Source organism: Melanerpes formicivorus, unplaced genomic scaffold, assembly GCF_026170545.1.
Source record: "Melanerpes formicivorus ecotype bairdi unplaced genomic scaffold, bMelFor1.0.p_v2 SCAF_123, whole genome shotgun sequence".
Taxonomy (NCBI): domain Eukaryota; kingdom Metazoa; phylum Chordata; class Aves; order Piciformes; family Picidae; genus Melanerpes; species Melanerpes formicivorus.
In genome coordinates this window covers 243,214-261,786 of record NW_027142475.1, presented here as the reverse complement: position 1 = coordinate 261,786, position 18,573 = coordinate 243,214, and the positions used below count along the sequence as shown (strand labels likewise).

The 18,573-nt window shown below is 62.0% G+C and overlaps 1 protein-coding gene across 7 annotated transcripts; it reads left to right on the top strand.

The window, feature by feature from the left end:
* Window positions 1–936: 936 nt before the first annotated feature.
* Window positions 937–18,337, top strand: PHLDB1 (pleckstrin homology like domain family B member 1). 7 transcript variants are annotated; one of them, XM_068167738.1, is made up of 27 exons: window positions 937–1,081; window positions 2,180–2,281; window positions 2,634–2,757; window positions 2,834–3,004; window positions 4,814–4,939; window positions 6,339–7,438; window positions 8,207–8,449; window positions 8,532–8,669; window positions 8,787–8,924; window positions 10,629–10,757; window positions 11,633–11,686; window positions 11,802–11,957; window positions 12,041–12,151; window positions 12,330–12,419; window positions 12,991–13,116; window positions 13,858–13,995; window positions 14,517–14,672; window positions 15,057–15,221; window positions 15,474–15,590; window positions 15,711–15,804; window positions 16,010–16,054; window positions 16,455–16,746; window positions 16,854–16,944; window positions 17,027–17,173; window positions 17,326–17,545; window positions 17,649–17,734; window positions 17,923–18,337. In XM_068167738.1, the coding sequence occupies exons 2-27, from the start codon at window positions 2,222–2,224 to the stop codon at window positions 18,061–18,063; spliced, it is 4,458 nt and encodes a 1,485-aa protein (XP_068023839.1). In that variant the 5' UTR covers window positions 937–1,081; window positions 2,180–2,221; the 3' UTR covers window positions 18,064–18,337. The 7 variants fall into 7 exon arrangements, with proteins under 7 accessions (XP_068023839.1, XP_068023840.1, XP_068023841.1 ...); XM_068167739.1 differs by lacking the exon at window positions 11,633–11,686; XM_068167740.1 differs by lacking the exons at window positions 10,629–10,757; window positions 11,633–11,686 and having other exon boundaries at window positions 938–1,081.
* The last annotated feature ends 236 nt before the right edge of the window (window positions 18,338–18,573 follow it).

Sequence of the window (18,573 nt, the reverse complement as noted above, 5' to 3'; positions counted from 1 at the left end):
CCTGGCCGTGTCCTGGTCAGAGGCATACAGTGTGGCTCTGGAATGCAAGGCAGATCAGACCATGCCTGCATTGGGTCTCAGTGGGCAGCAGCAGCTTGGGCATGAGCAAACCTCTCTGCCCATGTGGGCTCAGGGAAGGCAGGCAGATTGCAACCTGCAGGCAGTGTGGTGCAGAGCTCCCCAGGAGCATGATGCCAGGGGGTCTGTGTCACTGTGCCGCCCGCCCGGCGTCAGTGGGAGCCCTGCATCAGCAGAGTTGGGCGTCCTCCCAGGTGAGGCCTCTGCCTGTGCCAGGAGAAGAAAAAGGCTTTTGTTCTTGGGAAGGCTGGGGCCAAGCGAGCAGCCCTGAGCGGGGGACATGGGGGCCGTGGGCTGCTGGGCGGTAACTGAGCCCGACCCCTTGGCATTTGCTGCCTTCGCCGCTTCCCACGGCGGGAACAAGCGGCGCGTTCTGCAGGCAGCGGCGGGAGAAGAAAGGCTGCCTTGTCCTGACCCAGCGGTGGGGCGCCGACCGGGGCAGCCACGCTCCCGCCCCGCCCCGCATTCCTCCGGCAGAGCCGGCAGAGGGTCGGACTGCGGGGACGGCGGAGTTCCTCTGCGCGGTGACGGGCTGGGTGAGGAGCTCTGATGAAGAGAGTTGTTGGGGGGTCAAGGACTGTCAGGGTGGGCATCAGGGAGCAGCAGGATGCCAGGGTCACTCTCCAGCTCATGTGGAGCAGGAGCTGCAGGGTGGAGTAAGTTTGGGTAGGAATGGGCATGATGCCCTGGAGAGCAGGGCCAGGGGTCCCCCATGATGCAAACCCAGCCGCACCAGCACAGCCATGCTGGAAGGGGTTAACGCAGCACAGGATCCCGCTCTGGCCCGGCTCCCTTCCTATGCAGCAGCCCGGCCCCTCCTGGCTCTTCCTCCTTCCCTGACATTGTTGCTTGTTGCAAGGGTTGGGTGCAGGCAAGGGGCAGGGGCTTGGCATCAGCCAGGCTGTCGGGTACTGGGATGCTGGGAAGTGCAGCCCCCTAGCACCCAGGGGTCATGGGCACCCAACCACGGAGGGTCCAAATTGGCACCAGGACCAAGCGGCAGGTAAGGGAAACTGGGCGTCCCACCTTCGGAGATGGTGGGCACCGGGAAGCTGTTCCTGGGGTATTGCATCTCTGCTTCCCCCTGCCCTAGCTGAACTGACTCCACGGTCCCCACGGAGCCCTCCCATCCCAGCCTTGGATCTCACGCTTGGTGTTTTCCAGCGTTTCATTTTTTCCAGAGTGTGTAATAGCCGCTCACCCCCGCAGCCCAGCCGGGGGCTCTCTTGCCCTGCGGGACACCAAGACTGGAAGCACAGCAGGCAATGCTATAGGGTGCCAACCCGGGGACTCCTCCTGCTGCCCCTGGCTAGCCCTGGGCTGGGTTCCCTAAAGGGGACAAAAGCACTCCCGGGTTCAGCTGTCCCAGCTTGCCCGGGAGGGGTTAAGCTGCACTTGGCCAGGCCTGGGCGGAAGGGAGGGGCGTGGGGACCAGCGCTCGGTAAATTTAGTAACCCCGGAGCATCCCAGGCTGTGACGGTGGCCTGAGCGCCTGCTGACGGAAGTTGTTCCTCGCCAAGCTGCCTCCCGCCGGCGCAGCAAGTGGCTGTGCCCGTGGGCAGCAGTGTGTGCCAGCCAGCCTGGGTGTGTGTGCCAGCCAGGCAGAGCACAGGCAGGGACACAGAGCACTCATCTGGGCTTGTGCACCCCAAGGTGCTTCTGGGCTGTGCAGGAGCAAAGGTATGTGCCTGGACATCGGGGACAGACACTTGTGGTATGTGTGGGTGTGCCAGGGCATCTGGATGCTGTGCTCACAGTCCTCATCCACCAGCAACCATCTGACTGTCACTCTTGACGTTTAGGGTATGTTTCCTACACCACCTCCCCAAATCCAAGGCTCTGTGCTGATTCTTGGCACTATGTCTTGGTGCTTAGCACACACACAGGTGTCCCTGGGCAAGAGGGTACAGGTACCTTGCTGGGAGGGATGCTCAGCAGCTGCAGGCCACTGCTGCAGGACTGGAGATGAGAGCCACCTTTGGGTGGCAAATGGTGTCTTGGAGCAGGGTAGAGCTTGTGAGGTGTGTGCTCAGGCTGTGATGTGCAGGAGGAATATAGCAATGTCCAATGTGGTGCTGATGTGTTCTGCTTCTTCTGGCAGCAGCCTGTGCCCAAGAGTACCTGGCATCTCTGAGCACACACCATGGAGGCACCCAGCAGGACCCCCACCAGCTCAACCTGCAGAGTCCAGACTGTCATCCAGGTAAGGATGCGTGGCCGCAGGACCTCTGCCCAGCGGGAGCGTGAGGATCCAGCTGAGAGCCCATAGGGAGGCTGGCACTGCCCTCTAGCCTCGCCTCACCCCAATCCTCTTATGGGATCGGTGGCAAAGCCAATTGAGCTGAGAGCCTGGCAGTTTGGATCCTCTTAGGTGCAGCCCAAGCCCTGGCGATCTTCTCCTGCTCCTGCAGCAACTCACTCCTGTTCTCTGGGCTCCTGGCTGCACGTAGCTGTGCCTGGGCGTTGCTCCCTGCCTGCATGAGCAGACGTTTTGGAGCAGCCTGGGCTTCCAGCAGCAGTGGGCACTGTGAGCATCCCTCCCTCTCCTCCTGCAGAGTAGTCCTCTGGACCTGATTGACACGGGCAAGGGGCTGAAGGTGCAGACAGAGAAGCCACACTTGGTAAGCTTGGGCAGTGGTCGTCTCAGCACCGCCATCACGCTCCTGCCCCTGGAGGAAGGTGAGTGCCAGCTACCAGGGCATACCCTGTGGGCATGCCAGCGGCAGGGACACTGAACCACCCTCTCTGCTGGCAGGGAGGACCACCATTGGCACGGACGCCAAGGACATCGTCCTGCAGGGTCCTGGGCTGGCCCCCCAGCACTGCTACATTGAGAATGTGCGGGGCACACTCACGCTGCACCCCTGCGGTAACGCCTGTGCGATCGACGGTGTGCCGCTGCAGCGGCCCACACGCCTCACCCAAGGTAGGCACCGCCTGGTCGTCTCCAGAGCCAGACTCAGCGTACGCGGGTGGATTTGTACTGAGGGGAGTCAAGGTGTTTGCAGATCCATCCCATCTGGGTGCTCTTGCCTCTTTGCCGAATTCTGTCACCGTTTGGGAGTCGGCTTTGCTGTGTGCCACGGGTGAGACCGGGCGGCAGAAAGCAGCTCGGTTCGGCCGGTGCCGGGCAGGGCGCGGTCCCGCCATCGCACTCGTTTCCCAAACAAGAACGAGATGCTGAGCCCCGGGGTTGGGAGGCGATGGTGCAGGGAGAAAACAACGCGGGAGTCCCGACGCATCGCTGCCGGGTCCCGCTGGCGGCGCTTGGACCCCGCTGTCCCCCTTCACCCGCCGCTCCCAGCCAGCGCGGGTAGAGGTAGGGGTCGCTTCCCAGGGCGTTCCCTCTCTTCTCCCCGCCCCGTCTCCCGGGGAGGACCCTGGGCGCGGGCAGGGCGAGGCCCGGCCCCCACCCGCCCTTCCCGCCGCCCCTCCCCGGGGGCGGTGCGCGACGGGCGCTGCCTAGGCGGCTGTGGTGGCGGCAGCGGCGGTGGTGAGTGCAGGGTGGCGGCGGGATGGCCACGCGTGTTCGCGCCGGGGTGGGGAGCGGTTTCCGTCCCTTCCAGAGGCTTGCACAGACTCTCACCCCGCGGCAGTCCGCGCGTCCGCCCCCGCGTCCGCCCCCAGTCTGTCCGTGGCGCAGGGGAGCCCCACCCGCGTGGGCGCGGTCCCCCGGGGGACAATGGCAGCCACGTGGCCGCCGGGGAAGGGCGCGACGGCTCCGGCCGCCGGCTCCCGACGCGTCCTGCTGTGCTGGGGGTGCGGGCAGAGACCCCGGTGCATCTGTCCGCGGGCGGCAGGCAGGGCGGGCAGGCGGGGGGATACCCCCGGGCAGGCTCAGCGTCAGGACGAGCCGTGTGGTGGGGGTACCACCCTGCTTTGCTAGGGCGATGCCCGGTGCTGTCGGTGTCAGCATGCAGGGTGAACATAGCCAGTGATGCCTCGAGCTGGAAGAGCCGTGGCTGGGCCGGGCACTGACGGTGCCCTGGGCAGGCAGCATGCCCTGACCAAGCCGGGGTGCTACAGCAAGGCTGATCGGGGGTAGCACCTCCGTCCTCCCCAGCAGTCGGCCCCATCGTGGTGACAATGGTGAATCGGGTGAATCCATTCGGCGAATCCGTTTGGTAAATCCGTTCGATGCTTCGCTCACCTCATCCTGAGCCTGGGCTGCTGGGCGCTCCAAAAATCAATCGCCCCCGGCGAGAGATTTTCGGCTGCGGTTGTCGGAGCAGAACAAGCCTCTCCCCGGGGCCCTGGCAGGCGCTTCAGAGCGGGGTGTGTCTGCAGCACGGAGCTTTCCAGCCTCCTGCTGCTCCCCACGGGGGGCACGCGGGCCCCCGGCACGGACAGTGGGGAGCAGTCGGCAGGCGCCCCGGTCCCGGTCCCGAGGTGCTGGCCCCCATGGCCGCTCGTCAGCCTGCCCCTGAGGGGCTTTGGGCCAAGAAGAAGCACTTTGCAGCCGGGGACAGGAGCTGTCTTGTCTGCAGCTGGCAGCTACACAGGCCCTGGAGCCCTGCCAGCACCCCCCCGGCAGCACAGCTCCCCCCGGGGACCCCAGCTGTGCCTGCAGCTGCTGGGGAGTGACCTGGATTTCAGCTTCCCCCTAAGCTTCTGCTGACAGCAGGAGCCTGCTTCCCACTCAGGGACATGTCTTAGGGCTGGGCTGCCCCAGCTCTCACCTCGGTCCAGCGCTGCTCACTGGCTGGTGGCTGAACCCTCTCCTGTCTCTCCCCAGGGTGCACCATCTGCCTGGGCCAGGCCACCTTCCTCCGCTTCAACCACCCTGCCGAGGCCAAGTGGATGAAGAGCATGGTCCCAGTGGGTGGCAGGAGCCCAGCAGCTCTCTACGGGTTGCCAGCAAGTAGGTGACCCCATGTCATCCTGGGTGGGGTGGTGGTGAGGACACTGGGGTGCTCCCAGACCTATACCACCAGCCATCCCTGTGTGTGGTGCTCCCAGCCTGGTCCAGCCCGCGCTACTGTGTTTGAGAGCAGGGCTGGTGCCCAGCCATGGATGTGCCAGCCATTGGCTCAGCATGGCAGCTGTGCTGATGTTTGTTAATGATTGATATTGCCTCAGAAGAGGGCAGCGAGACACAGCTCTTGCCTGTGCCCAGCCTGGCAGTGGCAGAGCTGTTATCTGTCGGCCCACACCAGGGATGCGGGGCGCCTCGGAGCAGGCATTTGCATGCCAGGGCGGCCATGTGAAGGCTCTGAAGGCCGTTTCCCTGGCTGCAATCCTCCATCTCACCCGCTGCTTATCTTGCTGTGTCTGTGGGGCTGATGTGCCGGGCGCCTGCGCTGTGCCTGCTTCCCAGGGATGTCTGGATCCCCATCAGCCATCCCTGGGCTTGCAGCCCTTCTCCCTGCCCCAACTGGCACACCCTGGCACGGGGAGAGGAGCTTGGCAGTCTCCCTGTGCCACATGTGTGTCAGGAAGGCAGCACACCCTACAGCTGGGGGATGGAGAGAGGGACAGAGGGAGTGGCTGTGGCTGCCAAGCATCCCACGACTGCAGAATGTCCTGTGACCATTCCTCATGGGATGGTCTCTCTCTGTCCCACAGGACCAGGAGGAAGTGTGTGAGCAGGGCTGTGGCACATCTCTTCGGGCACAGAGGTGCTGCCAGCCACTGCAGTGGAGCCTCTGGGTGCCAGGGAGTGACGTGGGTTGGGTGGCACGCTGTCCTGGTCAGGCTCTGTGCCTGCCACTATTAGCTCTGAGTGACAGGCACATCGGTGCTGGGTGGGGTGGATGGGACAGCCTGGGCCGAGGGCACCCTGGCCAGGGGCACAGGGAGGCTGTGGGTGATGTCATGATGGGTCTGTACGTGTCATGGGTCTGTGCTCAGTGGCTTTTAGCCATTGCATCTCTGCCTCTTCACCAAGCTGCTGGAGTGTGCCGGGGATAAGTGGTGGGTTCTAGTGGCTTGTATGAGCAGCTGCCCCCAGGGAGCAGGGCCGGGAGCTGTTGGCAGCACAGGGATGTGGGATTGGGTGTGTGGACTTGCTATTTGGCTTCTGTCTCCCTGGTGATGGGACCAGTGGGATGGTGGCCTCTTCTCTGGCCCAGCTTCCCAGCAGCACAGGAAACGGTGGCAACAAGGCACAGGCATCTCAGGGTCAAGGGAAGAGGAGCCTTGTGCTAGCTTGGCAAGGCAGCTTGGAGAGTGATGTCAGGCTGCTCTATAGGACCCCAACCTGGGCACAAGCTACAGGGGGGTCTCACCACACTGATGCCTGCTCCCATGTCTCCTCACAGAGCCTGATGCCCTAATGAACGGTGGCCACCAGCCATCGGAGCACGGATGTGCCAACCACAGCTCCCTGGTCAGCTCCATCGAGAAGGACCTGCAGGACATTATGGACTCGCTGGTGCTGGAGGAGTCAGCATCTCCTAGTGGCAAGAAGCCAGCTGCCTGTGGCCAGTCCCCCCTCTCCCCTGTGGTGAATGGGGGTGGGCGTTGCCTTCTGTCCCCCCCCACCAGCCCTGGGGCTGTCTCTGGGGGCTCCAGCTATGAGAACTTCTCCCCACTCTCCTCCCCAGCCAGCAGCAGCAGCTACACCAGCCCCTCACCCAGCAGCCAGGAGCAAGGTCTGGCTGTGCCCCCTCTTGTCCCACTCCGCTCCTCCAGCTACAACCATGCCATGCAGCCACCCTCTCAGTGCCATCACCCCTCGCTCAGTGGGGCTCCCAGAGAGCCCTGGCCAACTGAGAAGCTGGGGGACCACCGGGCAGGCAGCCCACGACTGACTGCCAGAGCAGCACCACGGGCACGGGTGACCCTGCAGGAGCGGCCCCCCAGCCCTTTCCGGGAGCCACGGGACCCCCTGGCCCTGAGCCGGCAGTCCACCAGCAGGGTGGTCCCTGAGACCCGGCTGCAGCCCCCTGAGAGCCCACGGGTGAGCCGGAGGAACGTGGAGAGCATGCGGGAGCTGCCCCCATTGAGCCCCTCCTTGTCACGCCGGGCAGCCAGCCCCCGGACAGCCCCCGATGCCCCCTCCCCACAGCCCCGACCAGGCAGGGAGGTGCCTGGCAGCCCCTGTGCCAGACGCAAGGGTCTGGAGGAGCTGAGGGCTGCTGGGAGCCCCTCACCCCCACTGCTGGCAGAGACTCCCCCACGCCGCCCCAGCTTCAGCTCTTGCCTGAGCCCAGCGTATGGGCTGGGCTCCCCGGCCATGCCCTCACCCCGGCAGAGCCCTTGCACCCCCAGAAAGCCCTTAGGAGACCCACGGCCACTGGTGGGGTCGCGGGAGCGCAAGAACAGCATCACTGAGATCAGCGACAACGAGGATGAGCTGCTGGAGTACCACCGGCGGCAGCGGCAGGAGCGGGTGCGGGAGCAAGAGATGGAGCGCCTGGTGAGCCCCAGGGCCAGGGGGCTGTGGGGTTGTAGTCGAGCATGGGACCCCCCTCTTTGCAAACACCTTTCAGCTTTTGCTGCCTTAAAACCCAGCTCTCATCTCGTGGGGATTTGCTGCAGCTGCTGGCTTATCTGGGGGGATTATGGCCAGGAGCAGCCATCGATGCATGGCAGCTCTTGGGGAACAAAAAGTCCCTGGCTGGCAGCAACCCAGGGAAGCCTGGGGGGGGTCGACGTGGCCCCATGAGGCTGCTGGCTGAAATTCTGGTGCCCCCCCAGCGTTGAAAAACCATCTACGTCTTGTCCAGCCCCTACCAGGGCTGTGTCTGCTGACAACCGTGCCGTAGCTTTATGGGCACAGTGTCTATATTTAGGGTCGATGGAGTTTTTATAGAGCCAGCAGCTGCCTGGGTGGGGTTTGCCCGCGCCCCTGCTGGTGGCCGTGGCCGTGCCGCTGGAGCTCTGTTTGCTCACTCCTGACTCACAGCCGGTGCCGGCGGCCTGAGTCACTGGCTGGAAATAGCGGCGGCGCTTGGCGGCCGGCGCTGCCGCCCCTAATTAGTCTGTCTCCAGCTTCCGCGCATCGTGTGCCTGGTGCAGCCTGGGGTCGAGGTGGGCAGCATCTGGCATCGCGGTGTCCCCAGCGTGGGCAAGACAAGGAACGAGCCTTCGCCCTGGTGCCTACCATCAGCACAGGGTTCCTGCCAGCTCTGGTGATGGTGGTGTGTGCCAGGACGGGCACCGTGCTGACCATCCTTCCCCACAGGAACGGCAGCGCCTGGAGACCATCCTGAATCTCTGTGCGGAGTACACCAAGACAGATGGCACTGAGCTGGGCGATGTGCGCCGGCTCCTGGCTAGTGAGGCAGATGCTGGTCGGTGGGTGCCCAGGGGTGCCATGGCTCTGGGCAGTGTTGCTGATGAGCTGCAGCAGAGAGAGAGCCTGGAGAGGTCAGATGAGGAGAACCTGAAGGAGGAGTGCAGCAGCACTGAGAGCACCCACCATGAGGTGAGGGGTTGGCTGTGCCATGCCATTCTACAGTGTGCCATGCTACATTGTGCCATGCCATGCCAACCTGCCCTCTCCACAGCACGAGGAGCTGGTGGGCCCCCGGGCCAGGGAGGCACAGAGGCTGGAGGAGGAGCGTGCCAGTGTGCTTGGGCGCCTGGATCAGTTGAAGGGCCGCCTCAAGGAGCTGGAGCAGCAGCTGCAGGAAACCTCACAAGAGGTGAGGATGTGGGGAGCCCCACGAGGGTCCCTGCTGCTTTCTGACCTCGCTGCCAGTGCTGGTGCCATGAGTTGAACCTGGCTGGGGCAGCTATCCTGACACAGGGTACCCATGCAGGCGGAGATGGAGCGGGCACTGCTGCAGGGCGAGCGGGACGCGGAGGCAGCGCGGCTGCGGCAGGAGCAGGAGGCAGTGCAGCAGCTGCAAGAGAAGCTCTCTAGCCTGGATGCCAGCATCCGGAAGGAGCGGGATAAGGTAAGCCTTGGGCATGGCTCCTCATGGTGCCAGCTATGCTGTGCCCTCCCCACTGCTCTCAGCTGGTATCCTGTGCTGCGACATTCCCCTGCAGACACGTTCTGTCCCTGGGCTCCGTGGAGGAGCATCCCCTCTGGGTTTGCATTATGGGGCAGCTGTCTGTCCGTCCATCCACCTGGGGCTGTTGGTGCAACAGCCCTGCCAGAGGATGTCAGGGAGTGGTGCTTCAAGTGTATTTTGGTCTCTCTCTGTTGTGCCAGCAGGGTGGCTCATGAAGGTTCTGTGGCCACCGGGCTTTCCCTGCCCTTGCCATGGGGCTTTGTCTTGCAGCGAGTCCCCCTGCTCTGCAGCCTGTTGGGGCATCTTCAAGTGTGATGGTGACCACCACTGCAGTGTCCAGCTTGCTGGCAGTGTCCAGGAAATATCTGTGGGTGTTTCACTCAGCTCAGTAGTTGAAGAGGGGGTCCTGGCTGCCTGCTTCTGGAGGTGTCTTTGTCACCAGTTGATGCCATAGCCTGCCAGCCATGGCTGAGGGCACCTCTGCCACTGCACGTGTGGCACGTGTGTCCAGGCTGCCTGTTACTGGCTGTCCCACAGCTGAGCAGGCAGTGTGACATGGCCCCAGAGGAGCTGCTCTATGGCAGAAGACCCTCCAGGACCTGGCTTCCTGGTGCCTGGGGGCAGCATCCCCACACAGCCTATGCCCAGGTCCTGCTAGCAGCTCTGTGCTGCTGTGATATGGCGCCAGCACCTGTGGGGTCTGGGTGGCCCCATGACTGCTCATGCCTAGGATGTTTGGTTGCTCATAGCTGGGCAGAGCTGACATCAACACCTGCCAGCTGTGTCCCTGTGGTGTTTGGGGGTATTGCTCTCGTTATGTCTCTCAGCCTATTGCAGGCATCTTCTCTAGCCAGGGAGGAGCATAGGGACTCCCCCTCCCAACCTCTTTGCTGACCTAACCACTGCTTTCCTAACCAGCCTGCACCAACTGAACTAACTGAGCCTGCTCTGAAGTCTGCCCTCACCTCTTGCATCTCTATGTGCCTGGGAGCCCCCGTCCTGGGGTGCACGTCTGTGTCAGCCTGGTCTGTCCCCCATCATGTGACTGTGGGAGGGAGGACTAAGGACAATTCCTCCTCCCCGTGGGCAGGAGCGTGTCTCTGCTCTGCCACTAAATCTGCATAACCCAAGAAGCATCTCCAGCAGGAAGGCTGGACCTCAGTCTCCCATTTCCATTGCTGTCCCATGGGCATCTCTCTCTGTCCAGTGGATGGAGGTGTTCCACAGTCCCTCAGCCTGCATGCGGGCCCTGCTGTGCTTAACTGACAACATGGACGGAGAGCATCAGGTAGCATCTGATTAGCAGCTCTTCAGAGGGTGCCTTTGTTGCAGGAGCAGGATGACTTTACCCATGCTGTAAGCACTGATCTTCTCACTGCCCAGAAGTGGGCCTTCAGCACAGAAACGTGGGTCTGAGGTCAGGGGCTGGCTGTAACCTCTCTACCACCACCAGCCTGGTTCACTGTGGGTGCTGCTCTCTCAGCCCCTCTGTAGATGCAGCGAAGCTCTTCCCCAGGAGCGCGCTTTTCCACCCGAGCCCTTCTCCCTCTCTGCAGCTTCTGCATGGCGCCAGTTTGAGAAGTGCTTTTTTTTTTTTTTTCCTTTTTTTTTGGTGTGTTTTTGTCTCATTCTCCCCTGCTTCAGGAAAGGGCAAAGATTGATGCTGAAAGGAAGGAGCTAGAGCAACTCCGGGCGCTTTACCTTGAGTCGAAGAGTCACCTTGATAAGTGCCCCGAGTCAATGCGGGAGCAGTTGCGGGAGCAGATGCGAAGGGTCAGTGTCTCCCCCACCCCTCCCGGACCATGGCCCAACTCCCTCCACTCCAGCTTAGGCCAGCTCTTCCCGGCCAGCCAGGGCCACACTGGGAGCATCGTACCTGGGCTGGAGGCAGCTGGCACCAGGCACCACCCCCCTGGTAAGCTTGCTGGTCGCCCGGGCCCAGGGCATGACGCCGGCTCGGCAGGGCATGGGGCCGCCCCCACGCTCGGATCCTGCCCTGCAGAGGAGGGCAGGCTGGGGACCCTCGGGGACCGCCGTGTCCTCATCCATCTGCTGTTTCCTGCGAGTGTTTGTTTACACCCTGCCCTCGGTTTGTGTTGCCGCCGCTCCACAGCATTTTTTCCCTACTGTCTGGTATTTGCCGGAAGCAGCTCAGCCCTCGCTGCACAGACAAACCTAGCGTGCCACAGCCTGCTCAGGGCAGGCACTCCTGTGTTGGACACAGGTCTTGGCACGTGGTGGGCTAGGATGGCGACTGGCAGGCCCCAGTGTGTGGGCACCCTGGGTAGCTGCCGTGGGGGTGATGCTTGGCCGTACCATGAGCAAGCAGCTGCTCTGCTCCGGGAGAGTGCAGTCAAGTCTGATTGGTGCTTGCCTGTCGGCCTCCTGCTCCTTGGCTCAATGGTGCAGGGCTGCGTGTCAGTGCCTACACCAGTGTGTGGTGTTTGGGGGTCCAGCTCCAGCCTGGACATGGTTCAGTGGGAGCTGCTGGTCTCCAAGGACTGGGCGAAGCTGCCAGCTGTGGCGAGCTCCATGTCCCACAGGGTCAACAGCTCTGATCAGCCTGGTGCCTCCATCACCTTCTCCAGCCAGGCTGAGGCTGACAGTGCCTGTGCTGGCCTGAGGGACCACTGCCTATGTCCCTACAGGGCACCAGGGACAGGCTCTGCCACGGGTTCCAGTTCCACGCCAGTGCCAGTAAGGTGTGGGGGCATGGTGGGAGGTTCCACTGTGTGCCTGCCTGTGGGACTGCTGCCAATGGGATGCTGAGGTGCCCATTTGGAGGGAGTGATCTGTGATGCCCTTGTGTGTCCAAAGGAGGCAGAGGTGCTGGAGACAGAGGCCAAGCTTTTCGAGGACCTGGAGTTCCAGCAGCTGGAGCGGGAAAGCCGCCTCGAGGAGGAGCGTGAGGCGCGGGGCCAGCAGCTCCTGCAGAGCCGAGCTGAGTGCCACCGCAGCATCACCCGCAGGAAGGTAGGGATGGAGGAGGGCAGAGTGTTTGGCATGGTCAGGCTGTGCCCCATGACCCCAGCTCAGCCCCACTGCCTGCTCCCCAGGAGCGGGTGGCTGCACTGGATGCCCAGGCTGCTCAGATTCGGCTGCAGAGCGCCCAGGAGGCTGAGCGCCTGGCCAGGGAGAGGAACAGCGTCCTGCAGCTCCTGCAGAAGGTAATGCAGCAAGCAGGGGGTCAACATGCGCTCCCCCGCCCTGGGGAAGCTCGAGTACGGGACAAGATCACGTCTGATTTTGTTAGCATGCTGGCAGTCAGGGTGAGGTTGTGGGGGCCCAGCCCCGAGGTGCGGTGCCGGTGCCCATCAGCTCTGCTCTCTGCCGCCCCATGCTCAGGAGAAGGAGAAGCTCGTGTCCCTGGAGAGGCGATACCAGCGCGTCACAGGCGGCAGGAGTTTTCCCAAGATGTCCTCAGCTCTCAGAGAGGTGAGTGGGGACAGGGGGCTGTGGTCCCTAGGGCTTCTGTCTTGCTGCCCCAAGCCACTGCTGCCCAGAATGAGCCTGGTGCACTGCAAGCTTGGCCCTGCAGCAGCTTCTGTGTTCCCATGCACCTTCTGGCTGGATCTGGGTGCTCCTAGCCACTCGAAGCCTCTCTGTGGGCTGCAGACACAGAGAGCTGGCTTAGGAACAGCAGCATCTTCCCTGCTAGGCTGCCCGAGTGCCACAGGAGCCCTGGAGCAGTCTGGGCTTTTAGGACGCAGCTCAGCAAGGGCTGTGGTTGCCCATGAGGGAAGGGCTTAGCACAGCTGCAGAGCAGCTGGGCCAGGTGCTGCCTGGGGTCCTGTCCTTGCTGGAGAATAAGTGTGGGGCTGCCTTGGTGCTGGTGCAGGGCACTCCTTCCAATTCATATCCAAAGGGGTTTAAGTGGGAGTGGGTTGCCCCATTGCCCTGCTTGTGGCTCTGAACGGGGAGCCAGAGCCACAGTGACCTCAGGCACTGTGGTGCTGTTCTTGATGCCTGTGCCCACCTTGGCTATGTGATCTTTACCCTCCTACAGGAGACCCTTCATATCTCAGAGCCTTATGAGCTGTTAGAGGGCACTAAGCCCCTCAGCCCCCTGCTAGCAGCAGCAGCTGCCTCCTTAGCTTCTCCTGCCACCCGCTCCTACCCCAAGGCACAAGAGGTAATGGGACTAACTGCATGTGCTTGCTTGCTTTCCCCCTCCATGGCCAAGCCACCTCAGACCCCTTACCTGGACTAACATCTCCACCAGTTATCAGGGCACCCCCACTGCAGCACACAGGCTGACACACTGAGGCATTTCTCATTGAGATCTTGGTGGCTGGGCTCATAAACACTCAGACCCCAGTTTCAGGCACTCTCCTGAACCCACTGGACATCCTGACTCCTGCCCTCAGTTTTAAACCCTGCTCTTCCCCTTGCCTACCACTTACCTGCTGGCTGGGCCAGTCCTGGCAGTATCCTGCTAGGCTGGCTTCCCCCTAGAAAGAGCAAATCCCTCTTTCTGAGCATGTTTTGCTCAGAAAGGGTGAGGAAGCGGATTTCAAGGGAGCAGGTTGAGATGTCTCATCCAGAGTTGTCACACCACGGGCGGTCTGTGGCCAGGGACCTGGGGGCACCCTGAGGTCAGGGTGATGGGAATGGCTGGAGGTGCCTCAGCAGGGCTGGCTGCAGTCCTCCATCTCTAGCCTGCACCCAGCAAAGCTGTGCCCAAGGCAGCAGCAGCCCAGCCCAGCTCCAATCTCATGAGCTGGGCACCTAGGCAGCTGCAGGCAGGGAGGGCAGCGAGGCAGGGAAGGGCTGGGCGAGGGACATGGAGGGACAGCAGCTCCCACTTTGCAGTTAGCGCCGTGATGCCAGCACATGGCTCTAACTCTTCTCCTTCTCCACGGTGGATTTCTAGGAGTACATGAGGCTGTCTGACGTTTTCAGGTTCTGTAACCACGCACTTGGCCCCAGCCTGGACACTAAAGCTTCTGCTGCTGCCCCTGCTGCTGCTCAGCACTCTTTCTTGCTTGCTGTACCTCCCACAGCTGACGAGGTACCTGCTCCAGAGTATGCTTGGGTTTGCTCCCTCAGGTTGCTCACCACACCTCAGGCTGTGAGGATGCTGCAGTCTCTGCAGCTGCCCTGTGTGCCCTGGTGCTCAGAGCATTCCTCTCTTGGGCTGGGGGACTTGTCTGGCTGCAGTGGAGCAGGGAGAAGAGGCTGGAGCTGCCCTGTCTTCTTGCTGGGCAGCGCTTCTCACCTGCTCCAGAGGAACTTTGCCCTTTGGGGTGGCAGCTGTGGGGCTGGGGAACAGTGTGTGTCCAGTGGGGTGGGAGAGCAGCCTTTTGCCTGTTGGGCCAGTCCTGGCCACCAGTCCCAGGCATGAAAGATGCAGAGCAGAACAGGGATCTGACTCGGTGCCCAGCACCAGCAGAGTGAGAAGCATCAGGCACCCTTCTTCCTGGGGATGTGGCATTCTCTTTTCGGGGCTGGAGCCACCTGCTCATTATCCTGTGCTGAGTTGTCCTTCCTTGGAGCCTCATCTCCCAGTTTAATCTGCTTCTCTCTGCCCAGTATGTGACCATTGAGCAGCTCTCAGACATCCTGGGCGGCTTCTGTGCCCCTGATACTTCCCTACTGCTTCCTCCGGCTCCTTCGTCCTCAGGCTGTGCTGCTCCTCCTCTTCCTTCTCCTCTTCCATCTCTCTCTTCTTCCTCCATCTCTGCAGAGGTTTGTGCCCTATTTCCCTCCCTCCACCCCAATACCCTTCCCAGGAGATGATTGGGATGCATGGAGAGGGATGAGCTGTGGATGGGGCTGAGCCTGGGCTCTTGCCAGCCCACAGACCCCCTCACTGCTCTACTGTCTGTCTGCTGTTCTACTGCCTGCCTCAGCCTTGCCCATCCTGTGGTGCAGGGCAGGAGGTCTTGTGCCTTTCTGGCACCACTGTTAGCTCTCACTGGCCCTGTGAGCAGCAAAGGGGTCTGGGGAGTGCCTGGCGTCCCAGGGCTGGGCTGGGCAGTGCAGGCACAGACAGCAAAGCTCTCTCTTTGTGCATCTGTCCTCTCACTGTGCCTTGCCCTCACTCCTTTCACATGTGGTGTCTCCCTCCAGATGGAACAGCAGCTGCTGGGGGGGGCCAGGTGGCTCCCAGCTCTTGATTTAGAGAAGTGGTACCAAGAGGTCATGGCTGGCTTTGAGACCTCTTCCTCCTTTGTCTCTCCTTCTTCCCCTCCTCCACTTCCAGCTAAAGCTCACTCCTCTCACAAGCCTTTCCAGGTAATCCCAGCTTCCTGCTGCTGGGGTTCAGGCTCTGGGGCTGGAGTGGGATTTGGGATGGTCCCAGCAGTTCCATACTTTGGGCTCTGCCAGGCATCTGGGTGCTACAGTGGGCAGAGGTAGAGCAGACCCACAACAGACAGCGTGCCCGGGGCAGGCAAGTTACAGCATCGTTTTGCCTGCATCCCTGCCAAGATGGTGCTGGTTTTGCAGGCCCCTCTGCCTCTCTCACTTCCATGTCTCTGTGCCTAGGTCTATCGTGCCAAAACAGAGGGTAATACTGGTGCTCTCACCCCCCGGATGAAGAGTGGGACCCCCTCATCCTCGCAGCTCAACCTCTCTGTGCTGGGGCGCAGCTCCTCGCCCAAGGTATGGCTGTCAGGGGAGACTGGGCATTGTGTGGTCATGGGCACCCTGGCCACGGCTCCTGCATGCCTGATGCCAGCACCATCCCCATCCTCACAACTGACCACCTGCTGTCCTGCCTAGTGTCCTCCAAGCCCTGTGGGCAGCCTGCCCCGCAACTTGGCAGCCACACTGCAGGACATCGAGACCAAGCGCCAGCTGGCCCTGCAGCAGAAGGGTAAGCCCTGCGCCGTGCCCCGGCCCTGCAGGGTGACAGGACTTTGGGAGGTGCTTCCCCTGCAGCCGCTCAGGTGATGGAGAAGGGAACCCAGCTGAGGGCAGCAGCACCAGTGCTCCAGCAGGACCTGCTGCCTCTCTCATGGTTTCTTGCTTTTCCCCTCCTCTCTCCTTCCTGACCCCTCCACCCGATGGTGTGTCTCCAGCCGAGCCGCTCCCAGCAGAGCCCTTGCAGCCAAGCAATCTACCAGGTAGAGAAGTGAGGTGGCTTGGACTGCCTAGAGAAGCCTGGAGGCAGCAGCATGGCTATTTGCTGGCACCTTCTCCAGGCAGAGGAGGGGCATGACCAGCCTAGGACCTTGGGTGCCTCTTGGTGTCTGCTTAGGGACAGCCCTGTGCATCCCTAACCTGCTGATGCTTTGCCCAGCCTACTGCCAGCCTGGTGCATGAGCTTCCCTTTGCTGCCCAGGCTCCTTCCTTCTGCCTGGGCAGGTGCTGCCTGCTGTGCTCACCTGGCAGATGTGCCAGTGGATTCCCTCCCTGGCTCCAGCAGCGCCTGTGGTGTCCTCCCCTGCTCACTCTGTGCCCTCACCCCTGCAGTACAGCTCTGAGCGCAGCTTGCTCAGTCATCATCTTCCTCCCATGGTGCAGGTCAGCAGGTGATTGAGGAGCAGAAGCGGCGGCTGGCAGAGTTGAAGCAGAAAGCGGCTGCCGAGGCTCAGACCCAGTGGGAAGCCCTGCATGGGCAGCCCCCTTTCCCCACTGCTTTCCCCCCACTTGTGCATCACTCCATCCTCCACCACCACCGTCCCCATGGTGCTGGGTCCCGGGCTGAGGAGCTGGACCACGCGTACGACACCCTCAGCCTGGAGAGTTCGGACAGCATGGAGACCAGCATCTCCACTGGCAACAACTCTGCCTGCTCACCTGACAACGTCTCCAGGTAACGCTGGGGCCTGTTCCTGTGGCTGGAGGGACAGCCTGCTCTGTTGGCCGTGCCCCTGGCTCGAGGCCCTACCTGCTGGGACAGCAGCTGTGGCTGTCTTGCAGTGCCAGTGGGATGGAGGCAGGGAAGATCGAGGAGATGGAGAAGATGCTGAAGGAGGCACATGCAGAGAAGTCACGGCTGATGGAATCTCGGGTGAGCAGGGACACCAGCACAAGCAGCCAGCTGGGGAGTGGGTCTCCGGTCCCCAGGGCTCAGCACCTGTGTGTGTTGGCAGGAGCGGGAGATGGAGCTACGGCAACAGGCGCTGGAGGAGGAGCGCCGGCGCCGGGAGAAGCTGGAACGCCGGCTGCAGGATGAGACTGTGCGGCGGCAGAAGCTGGTGGAGAAGGAGGTCAAGCTGCGTGAGAAGCATTTCTCGCAGGTGTGGGGCGGGATGCCACCTTCCAGCATAGGGTCCCCTTTTCAGCCTTGCCAGCAAGGCAGACCCAGCTCGCTGCTGACGTTCCAGGTCCCCATGAGGAGATGTGGCTCTTGTTGCTGCCAGCAGTCTTTGCAGGGCTGTTGCTTTAACAGGCTCGTCCCCTGACACGGTACCTGCCCATCCGCAAGGAGGATTTTGACCTGCGCCTGCACATTGAGACTTCAGGCCACAGCGTGGACACCTGCTATCACATCATCCTCTCGGAGAAGATGTGCAAGGGCTACCTGGTCAAGATGGGCGGCAAGATCAAGTCTTGGAAGAAGCGCTGGTTTGTCTTCGACCGCATGAAGCGCACCCTCTCCTATTACGTTGGTGAGTCCCTGTGCTGCCCCTCACACCCTCCCCTTGCCATTGCCCCCTCCCCATGATATTGCCTGCAGCACTGTGGTCAATACTGAGTCTCTTTCTCGGGCAGATAAACATGAGACCAAGTTGAAGGGTGTCATCTATTTCCAAGCCATTGAAGAGGTTTACTATGACCACCTCCGCAGTGCAGCAAAGGTGAGAGGCAACCACTGGGGCAGCCTAGTTTGGGATGCTCCCAGAGTGGTTCACAGCCCCTAAATGGTGCCAGCTCCTCAGGCTGTTGATGGCAGGATCCCAGTACTGGGCTTTGTTGATGGCCTAAAGGGGGACCTACCATTGTTTGGAGGAGATCACAGTGCTGACCCTGCCTTCTTCCTCCACAGAGTCCCAATCCTGCACTCACCTTCTGCGTCAAGACCCATGACCGCCTCTACTACATGGTTGCACCCTCAGCTGAGGCCATGCGCATATGGATGGATGTCATTGTCACTGGGGCAGAGGGGTACACCCAGTTCATGAACTGAGCGGGGGGGTGTGCCGTGCAACCCCGAGCTGCCGGCTTGATGGACCCTTGAGCAGCTGAAGCAGTGAGGATCTTCTGGGGTCCATGATCTCTGCCACTCCACGTGCCCTGGGCTGGACCTGGTGGTGGAGCCCTGCTATGCACCAGGCGCCACCAAGCAGACTGCTCAGCCAAGAGAGTCACGGGCTTTGGTTTTTTAATGTTAACTTTTAAAAAACAATTTACTGGAAAACTATCAAAGTGCTAAATCATAAAGAACTGCCAAAGACCTGCCAGTGCCAGCGCCTTGTGCTGCAGGGCGATGCGGGATCGGGCTCTGGCCCTGCGCCCGCTGCCGCAGTTCAGTACCATGACGCCAGCGTGACCCAGGATCCCCACCCGCTCCCTCAGTTTGGTAGCCCCCAACTGCGGACCCTGGCCACGCAGTTCAAGAGGAGCGGGGAGAGGGGCAGGGGCAGGGGCAGGGGCAGGGGCAGGGGCAGGGGCAGGGGCAGGGGCAGGGGCAGGGGCA